At 42.4% G+C, this 22,986-nt stretch overlaps 3 protein-coding genes across 4 annotated transcripts; 2 read left to right on the forward strand and 1 right to left on the reverse strand.

The window, feature by feature from the left end:
* The first annotated feature begins 2,459 nt into the window (after positions 1-2,459).
* Positions 2,460-8,568, forward strand: LOC309694454 (uncharacterized protein). Its single transcript, XM_082514554.1, has 4 exons — positions 2,460-2,867; positions 3,122-3,261; positions 3,441-3,522; positions 6,481-8,568. Exons 1-4 carry the CDS (start codon positions 2,624-2,626, stop codon positions 7,410-7,412), a joined length of 1,398 nt encoding a protein of 465 aa, XP_082370680.1. The 5' UTR covers positions 2,460-2,623; the 3' UTR covers positions 7,413-8,568.
* Positions 8,569-10,597: 2,029 nt separating this feature from the next.
* On the forward strand, positions 10,598-14,632 carry LOC309694453 (E3 ubiquitin/ISG15 ligase TRIM25-like). The gene is made up of 8 exons (XM_082514553.1): positions 10,598-10,740; positions 10,912-11,171; positions 11,293-11,610; positions 11,901-11,993; positions 12,082-12,154; positions 12,244-12,333; positions 12,687-12,743; positions 13,448-14,632. Exons 2-8 carry the CDS (start codon positions 10,914-10,916, stop codon positions 13,978-13,980), a joined length of 1,422 nt encoding a protein of 473 aa, XP_082370679.1. The 5' UTR covers positions 10,598-10,740; positions 10,912-10,913; the 3' UTR covers positions 13,981-14,632.
* A 374-nt stretch (positions 14,633-15,006) lies between these two features.
* tox4a (TOX high mobility group box family member 4 a) lies at positions 15,007-21,844 on the reverse strand. Of its 2 annotated transcripts, none has more exons than XM_082514547.1 (9): positions 21,349-21,844; positions 21,170-21,235; positions 20,766-21,053; positions 20,429-20,674; positions 18,781-19,119; positions 18,540-18,620; positions 17,725-18,447; positions 15,802-15,941; positions 15,007-15,716 (listed from the first exon to the last, which is right to left on the reverse strand). In XM_082514547.1, exons 1-9 carry the CDS (start codon positions 21,451-21,453, stop codon positions 15,659-15,661), a joined length of 2,046 nt encoding a protein of 681 aa, XP_082370673.1. In that variant the 5' UTR covers positions 21,454-21,844; the 3' UTR covers positions 15,007-15,658. The 2 variants fall into 2 exon arrangements, with proteins under 2 accessions (XP_082370673.1, XP_082370672.1); XM_082514546.1 differs by having other exon boundaries at positions 20,766-21,056.
* Positions 21,845-22,986: the final 1,142 nt, after the last annotated feature.

Raw genomic sequence — 22,986 nt, forward strand, 5'->3', positions numbered from 1 at the left:
ACTGCCCACCAGACAATGCACCCGACCCCTACGCCGCCTCCTGCGGGTGTTGGGCGCCCGCAGGAGGATGGACCCACAGCCCGAAAAAGGGAGATGAATACTCTCGGGCACCCTCCCCAGGCCCAGCTCCAGGTCGGGGCCCCCGTAAACCCTATCCCAGGAGGCATGAACTGTTCCTTTGATGTTCTACTCATGGGGGTCTTCTGAATCACTCCTTGTCTGGTCCCTCACCCAGGACCAGGACACAGCCCCTGGGATCCCTGGGACACACAAACTCCTCCACCACGATAAGGTAGTGATTTACAGAGGTGGGATAGAAAAATATTTTGGGGGAATTCAAAGGGTTTAGGGGATTAAATTTTCTTTGAGGATTTTCAGCTTGATTCCCTGTGGGAATATTAGAGGTCAAGCTACTGAAAAGATATCTCCAGTGATGAAGAGGTAGACTTGATAAGTTAAATATTGATGGACTCTATTTTGCCCCCTTCTGTTTTGTATTTCCTGTGTGCTTCTGTGCAGAGTCAGTGTGAACTTGAAAAAGCTTTCCTTCAAGAATGAAAACATAGCGTTACTCTGGGATGGTGGCTGTACTAAAAGATAAAACCAGAGTGAATTATGTTTATCATGAGCACTAATTACGCTGTGGCAGCAAACCAGAAACATTGCCATAATATTTTCATACTCCAGCCTACCTGTTTGTGCAAGTGCACAAGGTCTTTAAGAGCATACACCCTGTGTATCCTGTTTTGACTGGTGGGAGGGATAAAGGTGGGACAGAAAAATTACATTTTTGTTTATATGAGAGTCCTGGGTGTGTCTAAAAGCTGTAATAAAACTCTGATTTCAGTTTATTTCTGAAATTCCTCTTACAGGAACACCATGAAGAGCCACTTTAAAACTATAAGCTCTAAGCCACAATGTTATAACCACCTACCAATCAATGTTAAGGTCACTAAAGTGCAGTGAATCCTTTGGACCAGGCTTATTTTGTCACATCATTATGGATAGTCACTTTATTAAACACCATCAAAAAGAAGAAGCAAGAAGGTTGGACATAATCCAGGATGAAGTTTTGAGACGTGATGTACTGACAAAGCTGTTCCAGAATTCTTTCTTTCTAAGTTTTATTTAACTAAGTAAAATTTTGGTTATCAAAACTGACCATTATCTGTCAATCACCTCTCTTTTGTCTGAGCTTAGCTCATGTAAACAGTATATGCAAATCATATTAACAAGTAAGGCAATGTTGAGATTCAAAATAAAAATGAAACTGCACATGGACACAAAAACAGAAAAGGGTGGGATAATTAGGGAAAATGAGGAACATTTAATATAGAATTAAAAAGAATGAGAGGAATACAGATATAGGAATACAGAATAGATATACCAGGGGAAGATTGCAGTATTTTCACATTACATCCGCAAAAAAGGCAGATGCTCAGATATTTTTAGGGGAAATTGCATATTACAGTTTTCCCCAATTGTTTACACACTTTCCTGAAAGAATGCCTCGTATTGTCAGAGAAATAAAAAAAAACACACACACAAAACGGGCAAAACCCTTCAATTCTCCTGTAAATGAAACGCTACATTCAAAACGATATAATTTCTTGTCAAAATGGCATTTTGTTTTCAAATGACACACACAAACATCACATGAATAGACATTTATTAGAACCAACTGAACACTGATGTGCTTAATGTAAAACACTATGACCATTCTTCTACCAGTCATCATAATGACTTGCTGTAAGCCTTTTTTTTTGTTCAGAGTATGATTACTGTACAGTGCTGTAATTTATACAGTGTTGAGAGTATGCATCAATTGTGGGATTGTGTGGGACTTACTTGCATATAGTTGCATCGCAATTCTTTGACTCTTTCTGAATTGCGTTCAAATGGCACCCTGGTTGATCCTCAGATTATTTCTGTGCAAGAGATGGTCCAGTGTTGATAAGTTGACCCTATCAATATTTTGAAATATGTTGTTGTCTTCTATTATTTTTCTTTATATTTGTTATGAGGTTTTTTCTAGAAACCATGTTTATCATTTCAGTCTCCTGTTCAGGAGACCACCTCATGTTGGTAAGCTTTCAGCTCTGCAATAAAAACAGTATACTGTAAAATACTGCAGCGTGACGTCAACTCCAAAGCCCTATTACTGTACTTGTACTTCAAACACAATGGCTACGACATGTAACTGATGCACTAATCCCCTGAACCAATTCTGCTACACTGCAAGCACGATTCCTACTTTTTTAAAACACACTTAAAAAAAAACAGAAAATACTGTAAAGTATGTGGGAAATGTACTCCTACTTTGTATTCCTACATAGTAGTGTGTAAACAATTGGGAAAAACTAACATAGATTATAGAAGTAGGGCTTCGACAGTAACCACGCTAATCCACAAGGTGGCGGTAATGCACCTTAAAGGTCTTTGCCGGCTGCCAATTAGCAAACTGAAAGAAGAGGAAGGCCATTCCTTTGGCCACTCCTCCCCCACTAGTAGACACACCTCTTCCCTCTGCAAACCATGTGGCTATACGGTTGGTAAATAAATACTTCTTCTAAATTTTAACTTCCTTTACGGTGTGAACTTCTGCACGGCAGGAACAGGCAGCATGTCGACGGTGGTCGTGAGCCTCCAGGCGCAGGTGGAGTCGGTGCTAGGCTCGCTGGTTAAAGCGGCCTCGGTGGAGTTAATCAAACTGTTCGAGAGCAGATACCGAGCATCCGAGGTGGACCTGGGCCGCGGTGAGGACGGGAAGGGAAGTGAAACCTCGGATGTTTTATCGAGCGGGGACACAAAACGGAGCATCGGAGTGCAAGTGGGCGACAGCGCGGAGGAGCCGTCGCTGCTTCATGGTTCGTGTTTCTGAGGCTTTAAACGTCGTTACTTCCTGTTTGTGTTCACAGCTCTGCTGCAGCTCCTGGTACACGAGTGGGGCTTTTAGCTCCAGTAAAAAAATAAATAAAAACATGTTTGAAAGTTATTCCAACAGAGTTCTGTGACGTCGATAAAGAAATAGTTTGATGCATGTTTGCATATCACCAAGCAATCTTGCACGAAGCTGAAGTGTAGTTGCCAGCGTTAACCCTCCCCCTCCTCTACTCCGTAGGGCTCACTTTTGTCTCGGATAGCGATTATGTGAGGGAGTGCAAGGAGGTGGTGATGGAGGGTTGCCTCATTCCGCCAGAAATCCTCTTGGCTGAAGATAATGGGCCTGCTGACCCCGAGTGGTCATCCCTGAAGGATCCGGTCAGTAAGAATTTACAGGGGCTGTAAATCACCTGTGGAATGAAGAACAGGCACTTTATGAAGCCTGGTCTGCTTTTCTCTGTTGCCCGTTTTTTATTACTGCGATGCTTCAGGTGCGGTATGCATTGCACTAGTCATGATGCATGCATGCAAATGTGTCTTGTTCCTTCTTTGGTCAGGTTGTGGATACGGTGGAGTTGAGCGTCCTTGGAGCAGAGTCTCCATCTGACTGTGGTGCTCAGACAGAAGTTGATTTGCATGGTAAGAACTTTGTGTTATGCTGACACAGTGGAAGCATGAACACATTATGCATGCTAGACACACACCATGCATACTACATTAAAAAAGTCAGCGTACAATTGATCTGGTTGCATAACTCATTTGTTTTGTTTTGCTTTTTGTTGTTTTCTTTTATCTTGAAAAGGGGCAAGGTACATGAGGCTAGCATCTGAATGTGCGAGGACCCGAAAATTCTGTAAAATAATTCATAAATAATTGATGCAAAGTAGAATGGGCAGTATTCTGATCTACCCTGTGCACAGTTCTGTTTGGAAATGATCCATTCATCATAAGCAATAGGATTAAGTTATTAAAGTTATTTTTTGTAACTTCTTTCATATTCCCTCCACACATCATAGCAACTCTCCCATGCATAATAGGAGAGTTGCTTTGATGCTACTTTCCAATGGACAGTGCCTGCAGGTACATATACACACATACCAGATACAGTGGGGCAAAAAAGTATTTAGTCAGCCACCGATTGTGCAAGTTCCCCCACTTAAAATGATGACAGAGGTCAGTAATTTGCACCAGAGGTACACTTCAACTGTGAGAGACAGAATGTGAAAAAAAAATCCATGAATTCACATGGTAGGATTTGTAAAGAATTTATTCGTAAATTAGGGTGGAAAATAAGTATTTGGTCACCTCAAACAAGGAAAATCTCTGGCTCTCACAGACCTGTAACGTCTTCTGTAAGACGCTTTTCTGTCCCCCACTCGTTACCTGTATGAATGGCACCTGTTTGAACTCATCATCTGTATAAAAGACACCTGTCTACAGCCTCAAACAGTCAGACTCCAAACTCCGCCATGGCCAAGACCAAAGAGCTTTCGAAGGACACCAGGAAAAGTATTGTAGACCTGCACCAGACTGGGAAGAGTGAATCTACAATAGGCAAGCAGCTTGGTGTGAAAAAATCAACTGTGGGAGCAATCATCAGAAAATGGAAGACATACAAGACCACTGATAATCTCCCTCGATCTGGGGCTCCACGCAAGATCTCATCCCGTGGGGTCAAAATGATCATGAGAACGGTGAGCAAAGATCCCAGAACCACACGGGGGGACCTGGTGAATGACCTGCAGAGAGCTGGGACCAAAGTAACAAAGGTCACCATCAGTAACACACTACAACGGCAGGGAATCAAATCCCGCAGTGCCAGACGTGTTCCGCTGCTGAAGCCAGTGCATGTCCAGGCCCGTCTGAAGTTTGCCAGAGAGCACATGGATGATACAGCAGAGGATTGGGAGAATGTCATGTGGTCAGATGAAACCAAAGTAGAACTTTTTGGTATAAACTCAACTCGTCGTGTTTGGAGGAAGAAGAATACTGAGTTGCATCCCAAGAACACCATACCTACTGTGAAGCATGGGGGTGGAAACATCATGCTATGGGGCTGTTTTTCTGCCAAGGGGACAGGACGACTGATCCGTGTTAAGGACAGAATGAATGGGGCCATGTATCGTGAGATTTTGAGCCAAAACCTCCTTCCATCAGTGAGAACTTTGAAGATGAAACGAGGCTGGGTCTTCCAACATGACAATGATCCAAAACACACCGCCCGGGCAACAAAGGAGTGGCTCCGTAAGAAGCATTTGAAAGTCCTGGAGTGGCCTAGCCAGTCTCCAGACCTCAACCCCATAGAAAATCTGTGGCGGGAGTTGAAAGTCCGTGTTGCTCGGCGACAGCCCCAAAACATCACTGCTCTCGAGAAGATCTGCATGGAGGAATGGGCCAAAATACAAGCTACTGTGTGTGCAAACCTGGTAAAGACCTATAGTAAACGTTTGACCTCTGTTATTGCCAACAAAGGTTATGTTACAAAGTATTGAGTTGTATTTTTGTTATTGACTAAATACTTATTTTCCACCCTGATTTACGAATAAATTCTTTACAAATCCTACCATGTGGATTCATGGATTTTTTTTTCACATTCTGTCTCTCACAGTTGAAGTGTACCTCTGGTGCAAATTACTGACCTCTGTCATCATTTTAGGTGGGGGAACTTGCACAATCGGTGGCTGACTAAATACTTTTTTGCCCCACTGTAAATACTATGACGAGTACCTGGATTTCTGTCTGATGTTAAGTGTCATCAGTAAAGCTGTGGCTTTTTGCTCCCTCAGACCAGTAAACCACAACATTGAGAAACCTGTGTGTTCCTCTATGATGCAGGATGTGTATCGCACGCAAGTTGTAATGCGGCATTATTCTTGCAAATATCGATTTTTAGCATCACGCGATAGTTTAATAATGTGGTGGAGCAAGTAGGCTTAGGCTAAATGCTTTTTTTATACACAGAGTAGCAATACAAAAGTTTGACTCAATTTTATTTATACAGCACCAAATCACAACAACAGTCTCCTCAAGGTGCTTTATATTGTAAGGTAGACCCTACAGTAATACAACAGTGTATCATGAGAGTGTGCTGTGCTAACACTTGGAAACACTTTGTTGTGTTGCTGCCGTGTCGTGCTAACAGCAGCGATACTTGACCATTTCACTTCACAGCTACATGAATTAGCAAGAACACTAGCTCCGCTCGTCACTCACGGCACTCTGTCACCTGTCTTTAATAATTACCGTGGTTAAAGATTGTTAAATTTCAGAACGTTGTGCTTCCATCATTACACTCCCATGAAGCACATCGTGCACTCACTCATGTGGTGCAAGAATTCGGACGGGGTAGAGCTGCAAAGTTTGAGTGCCAGTGTCACGCTGTTGCATTTTGTGAGCATTTTTACATTTTATGGTTTCAAATAATGTCAAATTCTTCAGTTGTGGGGATTATTTAACATACATACAAACATACAAAAACAAGGTGAGGACACGTGTAATGACAGTGTTTTAAATACCGTATCTGCCCCTGTTATTTGATGGCATGAAAGGATGGTGAAAATGTTCAGTGTCATTAAAGATGTATGTGATCTGTTTCAGTCTCCACAGAGACGTCAGCTGATCAGAAGCTTCTTGTAATTCAGCCTGACACGAACAACTCTGCTTCTGGGGAGAAGGTGAAGTTTGTTTGCCCGCTGATCCTTAAGCTGGAGTCTCCAACACCCAAAGTTGATCAATCGGAGAAGCCTGCTCAAGCCGAGCCTCAGCAGGCCAGTGTCAGCACAGCTAAAGGCACTGCCTACAGTCCATCCCCATCTGATGGCGCTGCGACTCCTGCACACACTGGAGTGTGGGAGTGGGTCCACGCTCAGAAGGAAGCAAAGAACCATCTCCAGATGAAATTGAAACTCACATCTCCAGATCCAAAGCTGCTGCGTCCCTGCGCAGTGCAGCTGGTAAATGTTCTCACGTTGCCTGAATCAGACATTCAGGGCGACGCTGCCAAAGCTCACAGCGTTGACCTCAAAAACGGTTGGCCTGTGCCAAAAGATCTCCGCCGTCATCAAGGTCTTCACACTGGCCATCGCCTGTGCTGCTTCACCAGATGCGCAAATGACATATGGCGCCTCCAAACGGTCATCAGTCGCTCCCGAGATGGATACTCTTGCAGCATCTGCGGGAAAACATTCAGCCGGAGGAAGATCCTCCGGCGGCACAAACGCTTCCACACCGGAGAAAAGCCGTACTCGTGTTCTGCGTGCTCTAAAACGTTCGCCCTGCGAAAGAGTCTCCGCCGCCACTCGAGGTTCCACACGGGGGAGAGGCCGCACACCTGCACGCAGTGCGGTAAAAGCTTTCGGCTGCGAGACAACCTAAAAGCGCACTTGAGGTTTCACTCCGGAGAGAAGCCTTTCAGCTGTGCCACGTGCGGCAAGACGTTCAGGATCATGAGGAATCTAGAGAAGCACAAAGTGAACCACTGTGAGCTCTTCGTTCCTTCATTCAGAACGATCGCCGGCTTAAAGCTGTAGGAACAGCTGTGAGCAGCCACACGGATGTCTACCTCACACTGAAGACACTATAAACAGAAGCTGTCCCGAGAAACTTAAAGAAGAGAAGTGAAAGTCATAAGATTGCTTATGTTGATTGTTTATTTGGAGTTGTCCTAAAATAACTGGGGTTGTAATTGGATCTTAGGAGCTTGAGAAAAGAAGGCAGCTGGACTTCTTTAGGTTTGGAAAGACGTTTCGCATCCAAGAAGATGTCCCGGGTATTGACACCATAGTCGCTGACGTGGGACATTAAGGGTGAAACCACCTCCCAGGGCCAATAACCCCAATATGGTTTACCTGAGGCTCTCCACCTTCTTGTTTTTGAAACCAAAGCATCTTTCTAAACTTAAAGAAGTTCAGCTGCCTTCTTTTTTTTTCTTCTGTCCCACCTCCTATGACGACCAATGACCTGAATGACTGCCATTTTTTGGGGGGGAGTTGTACTACAAAATTTTTTTTTTGGGGGGGGGGGTTCTGCTGTAATTTGTGTGTTTAGTTCATGCCATAGTTTTTGTGATTGTGGGTTATTAATGGGGCTGCAAGACTGCGACTACTACACATGTTTTGGCATTAAACCTCCTGAGAAACGCACAATCAAATTGCAGGGAAACCCACCCGCCACTGCACAGTTAACCAGCTTACAAATGCTCTGGTGCTCCTTGGAGATGGAGATGTTATAAATGTCTTGAAACACAGCATTAATGGGTAGACCTGAGATATCTGGTGGTTGTCTGTATTGGAAAGCCTACGGTTCTCCACCTCTCAACATTTCACGTTAAATGATGTGCTTTTATACACTCTTATCTTTTATAGATTTGTTTTTCAAGTCTTTGTTTTTGTTTTAATTAACACTTATGTCACTTATTACTGACTCTTTGACTTTGTAGCACGTTACGATTATTCGCCGTCTGTAGATGTCTTGCTCTCCATGACCTGTATGTTTCATGGTGACTTTATAAGTTAAAACGTAACAAATATGCTCTCGTCTTCATTTAAGGGACGGGGTTTTTTTTTTTTGTTTTTTTTTATTAACTACATGTCCATTGAATAACATCTTGTTTTCAGTGTTTTTAATAACTTTTTCTGATGAACATTTGTCTCTTGTATCAATAAAAAAAAAAATTTTTAAAGTTTATTTTGTGTGTGAAGATCAAAGCATTCAAACCAATGTAAATACAAAATGCAGCTTTTAATGCTGATTTCATTTATTATTGGGAAAGGCGGCTATTTAAACCCACTTTATGAAAAACTAATTGCCCCATAAACCTAATAACTAGTTGTTCCACTCTGGGCAGCAAGAACTGCAATCAAGCCTTTGTGATAGCAGGCAATGAGGTTTTTAGATGGCAGTGAAGGAACTCTTGTTTGTATAATTAATTTAATTCAGCCACATTGGAGGAGTTTTGAGTATGAAGAGCCTGTAAACTGATGCTTTTTAATATCTGGGTCATTCAGAGGTGGACTTGCTAGGGGCGATCGTGGCTCAAAAGTTGGGAGTTCGCGTTGTAATCGGAAGGTTGCCGGTTCAAGCCCCAGCTTGGACAGTCGGTCGTTGTGTCCTTGGGCAAGACACTTCACCCGTTGCCTACTGGTGGTGGTCAGAGGGCCCAGTGGTGCCAGTGTCCAGGAGCCTCGCCTCTGTCAGTGCCCCCAGGGTGGCTGTGGCTACAATGTAGCTGCCATCACCAGTGTGTGAATGTGTGAATGACAGGTTGTGTAAAGCACTTTGGGGTCTTTAGGGACTAGAAAAGCGCTATACAAATACAGGCCATTTTTTTTGTTGATGTGTTTTCCTGGTAGAGAGCAGAATTTATTGTTCCATTAATTACAGCAAAGCAGCCCCAGACCGTCACACTACCACCACCATGTTTGGTATGATGTTATCTTTATGATGTCCTGTGCTGGTTTTATGCTAGATGTAAAGGGACTTAAACCTTCCAAAAACTCTTGTCAGTCCACAGAATTTTTTGCTGTTGACAGATGTAAGACGATACTTTGTGTTCTTTTCAGTCAGCAGTGGTTTTCTCCTTGGAGCTCTCCAATGGATGCCATTTTTGCCTTGTCTGTTTCTTATTATTGCATCGTGATCACTGACCTGCACTGATACTGTAATTCTCTCATCACCCACAATCAGTCATGACACATGGTCGCCCCTCCCTGAGCCTGGATCTGCTGGAGGTTTCTTCCTGTTAAATTCAAGTTTTTCTTTCCCACTGTTGCCAAGTGCCTGCTCATAGGGTTGTTTTTTTATTTATTTATTGTTGAGGTCTCTATTATCTGAGGGTCTTACAATATAAAGTGCCTTAAGGTGACCTGTGATTTGGCAGTACATAAATAGAATAGAATGGAGCTCAATGAAAGTGAGGTTTGCAGTTCTTTTTGTGTTTTTTGTGACCACCTGGAAAAGTCATTGATGTGTTTTTGGAGTAATTTTGGAATCCAAGTTTTCTCCATTTGTGGATGTCTCTCACCCTGATTCACTGGAGTCCCAAAGCATTAGAAACCGCTTTGTAACCCTTTCCAGACTTATTGTCACTGAGTTGGCTTCTCAGAAAAAAAAAAAAAAAAAAAAAGAAGTGTGAAATTTCTTTTTCCACCGCATCTTATCTCAGTTATAAGACACTTTTCGGTCGCAGGGTTATTACTCGGAGAGGTTATCTGCGTGTTTAACCGGCATGTTCTCTACAGAGTTCCTCTGAAAACAACTGAAGTTTTCCTGACAGCGGAGGACAAGCGCTGACATGAAAACTGGACGAGCAGAACAAAGTGGAGGAAGGACATGGCTTTCAAAGAGAGCACCAGGACCCTGTCCTTCAGTATTATATACTCCCTTTTATTAATCAGTTAGAGATAACGTGAAATTACCGATGACCACTATTTGAGTTCATTCAGAGGGTTTAGTTAGTAAAATCTACCATTTTCTTTATTTTCTTGTTCGTGCTTTTTTTCTAAGTGTCGGTAATTAACTGAGTCAGCACAACTGACTGACGCTTTTAGTTTGACTGGGTTGATTATCTGAAAAGTGTAAAAACACAATGGTAAGTTAGGGATAAGTACGCACAGTACCTGGAAATCTTTGACTGACAGTTTAAAATCTAGCACCGACATTAACAGAGTGTGACTCGGTATTTTAAAAAATAAGGCTACGTTGACGCAACCGGAAACACGTAACGAATAGTCCACGTAAGCCCCGCCCACCAGGAAGTATGAAACATAACACTGAGGTGCTTTCACTTTTAGCAATGTATGTAGCGAAGACAGAAAACGAATAATCCCGACAAGCCTCCGACACCTTTTGGATAACGAGGTAGGCATTAAATCTTCGAGTGCCTTCATGCTGAGGTTGATGGTTTATTCAAAGCAAACTCAACAGGAAGTGTTTAGACCCACAGTAGTGTGACGCTGGAAAAAGTTTGCGTGTCACGCCTTCCTTCTTGCTCTTTCCACGCTCGCTGTCACTCGTATTTTTTATTTTCAGAGATGGAAGATGCAGAGGAAAGCCGGATGGAGGAGATGCTCATGTGTCCAGTGTGCCAGGACATATTCAAGGATCCTCGGCAGCTGCCCTGTGGACACAGCATGTGTATGACATGCCTGGAAGGCCTGATGGATCACTCCTCAGACGTCCCATTCAAGTGTCCAGACTGCAGGGCGCATTTTGGTCAGGTTGTTACTGTGCAGAAGAGCTACGCGCTGGCCAGCATCGCAGAGGACTTCAGGCTGAGCAGGAGGACCAGGGTGCCCACTAGATGCACTTTTTAGAATCTCAAATCTGTTTGGCAGTCTTAAAAAGTGTAAACAACTCTGCGGGACTGCAATACATCATTCTTCATGTCAATATCTGACATTTTCTCCCCAGGAAAAGCAGACAAAATGTGTGTACTGCGACTACTGCCCAGAGAAAAACATCTTGGCTGTCAAGACATGTACAAAGTGTGAGGTGTCGCTGTGCAAAGAGCACGTCAAGGACCACCAGAAGCTGCCAGTGTTCACTGGGCACCCTCTGGTGGGACCGCTGAGCGACCTCGCAGAGAGGAGGTGCCCACAGCATGAGGATGAGGTGCTGAGGTACTACTGCAAGTCATCCAGACGCTACATCTGCAGCATTTGCACACTGGAGGGCAAGCAGCTTAACGTGGCCACTGAGACCTCCACTGTCCTACGGAGACAACTTACCGTGAGTTTAATAACCATCTTGGACTCAATGTTGCACAATCAGGTTATCTTGATTCATTCATTGACCTCTTAAAATCCACCTGGTCACGGGCAACCAGTCTAGGGTTAGGGGTAGGATCATTTCAGCTGTACTGCTAAAATGAATGTATGAGACTAACAACTTCATATCTGCAAATATATCTGTTTAATATGTGAGTAAAACAAAATGAAAATCTGAATCGCAGCCTAAGACTGATTGCTATTTATAGATGTTAAGGCAATTTAAGGTAATATTGTGTGTGCATTTGACAGGAGTACATGGACCAGCACTTTAAAACGCTCATGGATCAAATCACAGAATCCAGCAACACTGTAAGAAAACTGCAAGAAGACATTCATCATAACGTGAGTCCTGTTTCCTGACATCTTAATATCTCATTTCAAGGTGTTTACAGTTTGTTCCTGTGGCTAATGTCCTTTTCTTTGAACCCAGAAACAGAAAATGAACTCCATCAACGGTGTCACCATAGTCCTGCTCTTACTCTGGTTCATAGTTCTCTATTACGGTAATAGAACCCCGAGCCCCTTGTTCTTGTGTTTCTTTTGTGTCTATGTGTAAACTCACTCACGTCTGCCTTTTCTTTCTTTCAACCAGCCTACAACTTCTCTGTGGAGAACCAGACGCTGACAGAAGCGCTGGACGAGCAACAGAACCGCGTGCATGACATCTATTCCACGATCGCAGGTAAGGAGGGTTCAAGTGTCCATTTCACTGATGGAGTTATGCAGTGCAAATCTTTCTTTGTCAGCCCTGCATTGTTTGCTGGGTGCTAATCTAGACGCTACCCCTGCTTCCAGTCTTTATACTAAGCCAGGCTAACGTTCTTCTGAGTCTTTTTTATGTATCACACAGCAGCTTTCATATCCATCTCCTGGCAAGATAGTGAATACCGTATTTCTTAAAGTCAAAATGTTCATGTCTGTGTGGTAATGCAGGGCTGAACAAACCTTTTATCTGCTTTTTTGTAAACTATAATTACTAAACTCTAATTCTGTTCCACTCAGAAGTCTGAATAACATTTATGTATCCCTCCATAGAAAGTTTGGTTTATCATTCCATGAAAAGCTACAGACCTAAAGAAACAGAAGATCAAGGTAGGACTGGCATGAGGTTATTTTTTTTGGTAGCATTTGCGTGTGTGTGATTCTGTCTGTTAAGCTTGATAGCTTGAAAAGTTTTGAATGAATTCTGGTAAAGCTTTGCAGGGGTGTACAATTTGTTTGGCTTACATCCATCAAGGTTTTCAGGGTCAACTGATTTAATGGATGAAAACTGACAAAACGTGTTATAACTTAGAAACTGTTTTAAAATGTGGTGTGTATTCTCAAGATATATAAAGTACCATATAATGATTTAAAGTCATTCAATTCAGTTTCACTTATATGGTGCAAAATCACAACACCTGTCACATTTGACCTCTGACCTCACTTTTACATTTGCACTGTATTGCTTGTGTTGAGACAACTGTGAGTGTGGCAGAATTAGGAGAAACAAGAATATTGAGATTGAGTGATTGAAAGTAAGACTGCAACATTTATTGAACGGAAAACAAGATTGAGAATTAGGAAAAGCGCAGGTAGGTCATCTGGTGACCTCCTAATGGTTAGCTACGGTAGCTTTAGCTACAAAGCTAAGGTAATTGCTTTAAAGTCTTAATAGACTTTGATTTTGTCTTATTTGTTCTGTAAAGTGTTTTGAAAGGCACTTCTAAATAAAATGTATTATTATTATTTTAAAACTGGGGTAGCAACAAAACACTGTATGTAAATGTACTTATAGTCGTGTGTCTGTTTGTCAGGAGCTCTCATGTTGGACCTCAACACTGTCAATCACGTTCTTGGAGTGTCTGCTGATCTCAAAACAGCTGAGAGAGTGAACGCAAAGCTGGATTATCCCAACAGTAACAGCCGTTTCGATGAAGCCCCGCAGGTCCTCTCCTCCCAGTGCTTCTCCTCTGGTGTCCATGTCTGGGAGGTGGAGGCTGAGGGGCACTGGGACATTGCTGTATCCTACAAGAGCATCCAACGAAAGTGCAAGGAAACCAGCGCCTTCGGAAACAACACAGAGTCCTGGAGTCTTGTGCACAAAGGCAAAGGGAACCTGTTTGCCTGCCATAACAAAACCAAAACTCCTGTATCTCGTGCCTTGCAGAGCAGCCGAATAGCAGTGGTGGTTAATTTCGAGGAGGGCAGCATCTCATTCAGTGCTGTAGATTCCACCGTCACACAGCTGCATGAATTCAAGGCTGAACTGAGTCAGCCAGTGTGTCTGGGTTTGGGGCTTCATCACGTGGATCCACCCAGCCGAGTGTCCATTGTCAAAGCTTCCTGAATAATACCGCACACTGTCCCAACATTCAGACAACACTGTGTGCACACTGCCTCAAGTTCAGTGGCCTGAACCAAAGAGAAGATGCTTCAAAGCCAAATCACACCTCAGGAATTTATTTTTATATTGTGAAGCTTTATATGACATGCAAAGTGTGTTAAATACTTGATTTTCTGGTTGTAGATACTTATTTTTAATATAAATCTTCTTACAAGTCTTGAATAGCTTCCAGATATACAAATTGTAAGAATTTTAACATCTGACAATTCATCGTGCCACTTTTGCAACAAATATGCACCTTAACCCCATCAGTTTTATTTAAGTACTGGATTATCGCTATATTTAAAAATACACTAAATTAAAGCAAAAATAGCTGCAAGAATATGATTTAAAACCTTTGAACTGATTACTTGTAAAATGCAGTTTGATCCATATCTGAGAGATATATGGGAACCAGAATAGATGACTTCTGAGACAACTGCAAGAAATCCATAAGTTTCGATCTCAGCTTTCCTTCTCTTCACGTCAAACGTGAGCTGACACATTTGACGTGGCTGAACATGCACGATGAAGAGTTTGCAGCTTTTTTGAGAAAATGAGCTCAGAACAACCTGAATCTGTAACCTTTTCTGAATAAAAGCCATGACAGGATAACTGTGAAAGCCAAAATGTAGTTTTGTCTCGGCACAATTAGATCAGAGTGAAAAGTCAATAAATTCACTTGGCATTTAAAGATTTGCCAACACAAGCTAGAACAGTCAAGTTAGAGCAACAGCACCAAAAACTTCATGTGTGTCTAAGTCAGCTGTGTATTTTTGCCTGCTCCCTTTAGGGGTCGCCACAGCAGATCACCTGCCTCCATCTCACCCTTTCCCTAGCATCCTTACCTGCCACACCACATCCATGAAGCTCCTCTGAGGTCTTCCTCTTTTCCTCCTGCCCTGCAGCCATGGTGTGTAATTTACAAGCAGGAGAGTTAAAAAGCCTTTGTAAGCTGGCATTGGGGGAAAAGATGGACCGAAACAGAAGTTTGAGCAATTTGTCTCATTTATTAACAAAACATGGAGGTTGAGCATTCTTGAACAACTGTCTGATTATTTTTGAAGAAAAAGGCAACAATCAGTCTGGCAGGCCTCCGTACAAAACAGGTTATTACAGTGATACAAACGTTCTCTGCTAACAAAACAAGAGTCCATTCAGTTACAGTTTCTCTCTCTTCATACAAAAGGAATTAACACTTAAAAATGCCAAACCATTGATTTTAAACCTTGATGTAGAAAATCAGTGAGCACCGAACGAGTTGCTTTTGTCCTCTTTTGATCGTCAACAACTTGTAATAAACAACTAGAAACTAAGAGAGAGAATATTATTGTCTTCATCATATCTCACACTAGCTGCCGTAAGGCCCCTTGGTGCCTCACTAAAAATGGCACACATACTCATATCATTACACATTTATCTACACTGCATACATGCCTTTAGTAACAAGGTTAACACTACTGGGCTGTTCCATTACAGCAATACCAGCTGTCCTGAAAAACAACTGTCAGACCTATGTTTCGTGTACAAATCGTGAAATGTATTTCTCTAACGCACCAGTTCTGCATCCACCCTACAGCTATCAACACATTCCTTGCGAAAACGAAGAAGTCTGTTGACGTGATGGACCGCAGCAGCTGTGTTACTTCACTGTTCCCATGTTCTGATTCTTTATGGAGCACCACGCCCTAAATACATCTCTGAAAGACAGAAAATATCATGTAAAAGAAAGTTTCTCTACATGTTGCTGAAAACAAAACAACTTCAGCTTTCACCTCTACACACCTGCAGTGAGTGGCCACACATTCATTACTGCAGTATTCTTTGTCCCAGTCTTCACTCTCTACTGCTGGGTTGTTGCAGCCTGCCCTTACGCACACAGTCTTCACTGCAGCGGTGTCCCGCGACGCACTCACCTCCATCTCCTGAAGAAAAAAGGGATTAATATCAGCAGATTTTACACAAGTCTAGGTTTGCCGCAGCTGTTTTTTCTCCATGTTACAATATGTTAAAATCAGAAGTGAGAATATATCTTTAATTTTGTTAGTTTTATTAAGAAAACTCTTGTGTCAAAGTCAGCAAACTCGCTGATATACACTACCAGTCAAAAGTTCTCATTTAATGGTTTTTCTTTCTTTTCATGACTATTTACATTGTACATTCTCTCTGAAGGCATCAAAAACTATGAATGAACACATAGGATGCTGTGGTAGCCATGCTGGTCTAGTTTTGAATAAATCCCCAACAAAGCACCCCCACACCATCACACCTCCTCCTCCATGCTTCACAGTGGAAACCATGAAGTATGGAGACCATCCATTCACCTTTTCTGTATCGTGGGCAGAACCAATGATCTCAGATTTGGACTCATCAGACCAAAGCACAGATTCCCACTGGTCAAATGCCCATCCCTTGTGTTTCTTGGCCCAAACAAATCCCGTCTGCTTGTTGCTTTTCCTTAATAGTGGTTTCTTAGCAGCTGTCTGATCATAAAGGCCTGATTTGCGCAGTCTCCTCTGAACAGTTGATGTAGAGATGTGCCTGCTACTGGAGCTCTGTGTGCCATTTATCTGGGCTCTAATCTGAGGATGTTAACTTCACTGGCTGGTGACTTGGATGAATTTATCCTCAGCAGCAGAGGTGACTCTTGCTATTCCTTTCCTGGGACGGTCCTCATGTGAGCCAGTTTCGTCATAGCGCTTGATGGTTTTTGTGCCCATTCGTAGTTTTAGCAATTTTCCAGACTGACTGACCTTCAGTTCTAAAACTAATGGTGTACTGTTGTTTCTCTTTACTTAGCTGGTTGTTTTTTGCCATGATATGAATTCTAACAGTTGTCAAATAGTGCTGTCAGCTGTGTACTAAACTGACTTCTGCACAACACAACTGATGGTCTCAACCCCATTAAGAAGGCAAGAAACTCCACAAATGAACCCTGATAAGGATCACCTGTGAAGTGAAAACCATCTCAGGTGACTACATCATGAAACTCATCGAGTTGGTTTTTAAGAAATATAAAATATAAGACATATTTAGAGTTATCATTTTTTCTTGCTTCATAATTCCATATATCTTGCTTCATACATTTGATGTAGATACACACACCCCCGACCAATTTTATGAAATTACTCAAGCAATGCAAATCTGCATAGACTGATAAATCAAACAGGAATTTGTACTTTCCCCAAGTTGTGTATGTTATATTACAGAGGAGGTGAAAATCAGCAAACAGTTGTTGAACAGTCTTCCACTGTTCTTCTCCAAATATGGAGGGGAACGCTCCATTATTTACATTTTTCATTCATTCATTTAAAAATATGTCCAACTCAATTTCTGTGTGAAACACTCTGTGGAGTTTTAATTATTTTTGGAATTCCCTGCGTTTTGTCGGGTATTTCCATCAATTTGTAATAATAATAATAATGGATATTTAATCAGAGTAAAAAAGGGCAAAAACCTATGATGAAATCTCTGCTGTCTGCTGAAACAAATGGCAGAGTAAATGATTGTTAGAATATTTGATATTAAAACATTAATTACAGTATTTGTTCTTCATTGGAATGAACTATACTCACTGAAGGGATATTATACCCTTAAAAAACTGAAACATACCTGTTAATTAAATCAACACAATTAGTCAGATGTGCTAACACCTGTAAAAGAGGATAAACCCCAAGTTTACTGAACCTTAAAAAGATCTAGCTTTACCTCTTCTGAAGGCAGCACTTCTGTAACATCGTCGTCGTCATCGTCGTCTGCATGGCCTGACGTCTCAGCAGAATCGTCCTCTTGCAGCAGTGACACGACAGGTGGAGCCTGGGCAGGTGTGGTTTCAGTAGATGATGAGGCTGCTGTGCTAGGGACAATAATTGGCAGCGCCTGTTTTCCCTGAATGGGGGCAGGAACAATTTTTATCTGAAGTGGAGGAGGCGGTGTAGCTGTGACGGACACAGGGTGGCCTGGTGTTCCCTCGCGGGGTTTGGCCTGTAAAGGTGGGGGCGCTGGTGCCATCTGCTGGAGCCGAGGTGGAGGCGGGGCATTCTGCATCTGCAGCAATGGAGGCGGCTGACGCGAGGCGTTCGATACCACGAGGGTAGGCTGCAAGGCACGGACCCCTCCAGGCAACACGGTCACCACCTGCCCGCCTCCCTGCAGAATGTGCTTGGGGATTATGATCTTGGTGATGGTCTGGGTCGGAGCGACTGAAGCTGCTGGAGCAGAAACTTTGTTTGCCCCCGTGCGGGAACGTGTGGTCACCTCTGGGACGTCCAGGATGATGTTGGAGGCACAGATGTTAGTAATGGTGTTCTCTTCCATGGTGCTGTTTGCCACACGGGTTCCCTGGTGACCAGCAGAGGGAAGGGCAGCAGGAGTCGAGTTAACCACAGGTGGAGGTGGCGAGGGGGCAGTTTCCATCTCCTCGGTAACAGGCTAGAATGAGGCCATATTAAATACACGAGAAAAGTAAGTCCCAAGAAGCACAGCAATGGACTGGTTTTCTTTCAGAGACAACATGACGTTACCTGTGAGAGCTGGTTGGCTCTGTAAGCTGCGAGCGCTTTCAAATACTCTTTTTTGGCTGCTTCTGTCTTTCTCTTGTACACCTTATAAAAAAGAAAAAGAAGTTTGCTTGTGTTATATTGATGCATTTTTTCCTAAATTATTATAATAAATGCTGACATGCTAAAAAGGAGTCATTTTAAAAGGGGGATTCTACATATTCCTTCTTTGTTTGTCAGTGAAGGCATAACTATACGCAAACACCTGTTTCTGTTCCTCAGCCAGGCTGTCCCACATGGAGGCCACGATCTTCGACACCTCCCCGAAAGAAGCATTGGGGTTCTGGCCTTTAATCGCTGCCTGGGTGTCTCTGAAGAAGAGTGCGTACGCTGAAACCGGCTTTTGTGGCTCATTGGGGTCTTTCTTCTTCCTTCCTTTTTTCGCTCCAGCAACCACATTCGCTGATGCTAGTGTGGCAGGTTTACCCCCACCCCTCCGGGCTGTTCCAGGAGAAATGGATGATGGAAGAGCCAGGTGAGACGAAATGTTGGGGAGACCAGAGGAAGAGGAGAGAGACAATGGAGAGTCCACCAGAACACTCTTCTGAGAAGGGAGAGATTCAGTTGGAGAGATGGGAGAGCAGGCATTAGCTTCATCATCTCCAACACAGCAGTGACTGTTATTCACAGTGCAGGTAAAGTTTTCCACCTTCTCTCAATTTCTTCTATTTTCTTCATGTAACTCTTACTATATGTACGGTGTCAGATGTTCAAAGAAATTAAGCGATAAATGTATGTCAAGAAAAAAAAACGTACATCACTGAAGCTAAGGAGTAATTGCCAGCCCCCAAACTTATGAGCAAAATGTGGCACATTAAGCATCAACAACAGCAATCAAATGCTTTCAATAACTACAGATCGGTCTGACATTGTTACTCTTCTTTGCATGATCGCATTATTGAAGCCACATTGGAGAGTCTGTCAGTCTGAGCTGCTCTTCTCAGGTCAGAAGCTAACTGTAGGTATTGTTCCTGTGTGAAACCAGTATATAAATAATAAATTTAGCATTACCTATTATTTTCAATCTTAAAGAAAATCAGATGGAGTTTGTTCAGGTTATAAGTAAATTGGAAAAAATATATATCAGTCACGTTTAAGAAGATTTGATTTCCATTAAAACACAACTTTCCACAACATCCTCCTGAGAACCAAGGAAAAAAGAATATTCCCATTGAACTTTTTTTTGTGATTTCCTTCCTCTTTGGTGCTGAAAGAGGCCCCCCAAACATATGACATACCAATGGAAGCCCAGGATGTCCTCTACTTAGTATATCAGGACTTAAATGGGGGCTGAAATAAATATGGACCAAAAAACCGAGGAGATAAATGATTGGGCTGGTTCTCAGGAGGATATAACAAGCCTCTCTGGCAGATGAACTTCTCTTACGTACGGTCTTTTTGCAAAGTTGTGAAGCCATAGCATCATTAAAAGGTGATCGGTTCATTCCAAGAATGGTCCTGAAGCAGTACTGATTATAATTGTTTATGTTACCAACAGGCCAAGATCACATTTTGCACCCCCTTCTTATCCTGGAGTGCTACTAGCAACATCTGCTTCTGGAAACAGATTAATCAAGTGCTAGGCCGGCCTGGGTGTTTTTATTCTAGCTGCAACCAATTATCTCAACATCTTTTTGTTTATTAGGACTTATTAATGGGACACTTTTTGTTCTTTTAAACTGGACGCAGTGTTTACTCAAGTTACCTTGTTTGATTTTGTGTTAACATAACCACAAAATTTTATATGTTTACTTCACTGTAAAAGTTGGATTATAACTAATATGCAAATAGTTTGTAATCTAAACTACAGTTCCAATACTACGTTGAAAAACGATCCAGGTGTTTCTTATTACCTTGAAGTCATCCATGTCCTCGTCCTGTAAGGAACCTGCTGGGGATGGTGTTGCTGACAGAGGCTGCTTGGGCGCCTCTGAAGGGTGGCCAATGTTTTCACCTCCCAGGCCCAGTGAAAGCTCAGACTGGTTAATAGTAGTAAGGTGACCACTTCCCAAAAGACTATGACCAATGTCACAGAGCTGAACATCAATGGTCATGGGGGAAGAACTGCTGAAATGAGAACCACCAGAGTTGCCCAGTTCCTGTGGAGACACAAAATACAAACTGTAAATAAACCTTTACAGCCCTCAACAAACAGTATCGTGTGTGCGAGTCCACAGGTGAGGTACTTACCAGGGCTGAAGAGCTCAGCAGGGCTCCTCCTCCTGACTGGCCCATTCCCCCGAGGCTCTGCTGCTCCAGGCCTTGAGAACCAGAGTTTACAAAGGTGGAAGCAAAGGAAGGGTCATTGGCTTCTACCACAAGGTTGCTAACAAGGCTACGGGAGCCCGAAGGTCCCCCGGTTCCCTCTGACAGCTCAAAGTGGGCCACCGCATCACTGATACCCAGCGATGGATCTGGATCAAGGGAAATCGGGGGGATCTCGAAAACTTCATCCCCCAGACTAGGAGTATGAAATGTCTGCTGTATGTGCAGGAGAAGAGGTAATGAGTTAGTAACTAATGGACTGACGAAGGTTCGGTATAAGCAAAACGTGTGACACTGTACCATCATGCAGTTTCATGCAACCCACTCACCTCTGAAGACAAAAAGGGGTGTCCTGCTCCACTGATGGTGAGATAACTGTCACTGCCTTCCGAAAACTTAAAAAACAAACAAGCCAAAAAAACCCCCACAGATAGTTAGCTGTAAACTGCCGGTTCGATACCGTTAGTCTAAGAGACCTTTCATAAAAACACCGGTGTCGGTGAGTTACCTTATTTCCTTGGGAGTATCCACCATATGCTTGGGAGTCCAAAAACTCTGAGTCAACATTTTGAGCACAACCATCCGAGAGCTCAGAGTAGAAATTGAGATCCATTGTGAAATAAATTATTAGGTAAGACTACCCCACACACTGTTCAATTTGTTTAAAATGGGATATTTTTTTAAACACACACCAATTTAGAGCAGCTACGCGTGTAGTAACTAAAGGTGCTAGTCGCTAGCTAGCTAAACACTGCTGACTACCATCACGTTGAGTTCGAAGAGATGTACCTTCGTCGTGAAGCTCGGGGGAAACTAGGATAAGGGGAGTGATTCAAAGTTCATAGGAACCAAAAACTCGCATATTAGTTAAATATTATGTGTTATATTATAGCCTCGCAAGGCAGAGTTTACCGGAGGCCCAAAACACACCCATTCAAACACCGGAGACCTACTGCTACTGCTGTGACTAGCGCCCCCTCCTAACCGACAGCAGTATGTCGTGCTAGATTCACGGGCCGTGGGAAAAATTGTAACTGTCACGTGTAGCGGTGCCTGTGTTTTGTTTTGTTGCAATCTGACAGCTATGAACGAATACCACATGAGCTTGTTTAGAAAACGAAAGAACAGGCGTTTCGCTTTTTTTGTTCTGCGTATAGATTTTTTTGGTCTAGAGGAAAGCACTCAAATGTCCAATGAGTCTTTAACCATACCTCACACCCGATGTCCCTAATCAGACTATTCCAATATAAAAATGATATATCAGGATTATTATAAGGTAGTATTTTGTAGGTATTACATGTAGTGATTTAAAATTAGTTCAAAAGTCACTTCCAAACAACCAGTGATCCCCTTCATTAACTAGTTCAGTGCTTGTTTGCTTTCATTTTATTGGCTCGGTTGTAATATTCATGAGCCCTTTATTTCATCTTATTTTTTAGAAATGCAATTGTCTGCTCTAAACACAAAACCTACATTTACTGTCTTGGTGCTATTGCTCATCTTTAATTCTTTGTGAATATCAATATACTTCTCAATTCTAGCCTACTTATAAAACTATGGTACATATCCCAACATAATGGACAGTAACAGCAATTTGAGAAATGCAGGAAGTTTTAATCACCCCTCACCTATTTTGTAGTTTTTCCTCAAAGTCAGTAGCAACAACTTGAAAGATCCCCATTAACCACTTTAAACATTACTGACGTTTGCTAAACTTATGTGATTTCTATATGCAAAAAAATATGTCCTTAAAGCAGCTAATCAAATTTGGATATTTGCTTGATTCCAAGTTCTTTTATGGTGGTGTGAGTCATAGAGGTGGGAATCACCAGACAGCCCACAATATGATATCACAACATGTAACTCAGGATACAATATCGCAGTTGTCAACATTTTGCAATATGCCAAGTGTTGCGCTAACATATATTGCAATCTATCACTTTTTTTGAAATTGCAAATTATGTCCTCAAAGTTAAACTTTGTCAGTATCTATTTTATCCACTAGGATAAATTTCAGTTATTTTTTTGACTGTCAAATGTTCCAACACTGTCACTAAAACCGGCCATAAACGTTGCCATAAGCCAGAGTCAGCCTGCAGTTAGAGCAGCAATTACATGCAATCTGTTTCTGATAATACAACAATTA

The sequence above is a fragment of the Aulonocara stuartgranti genome (genome assembly GCF_965226115.1).
Source record: "Aulonocara stuartgranti genome assembly, chromosome: 18".
Classification (NCBI taxonomy): domain Eukaryota; kingdom Metazoa; phylum Chordata; class Actinopteri; order Cichliformes; family Cichlidae; genus Aulonocara; species Aulonocara stuartgranti.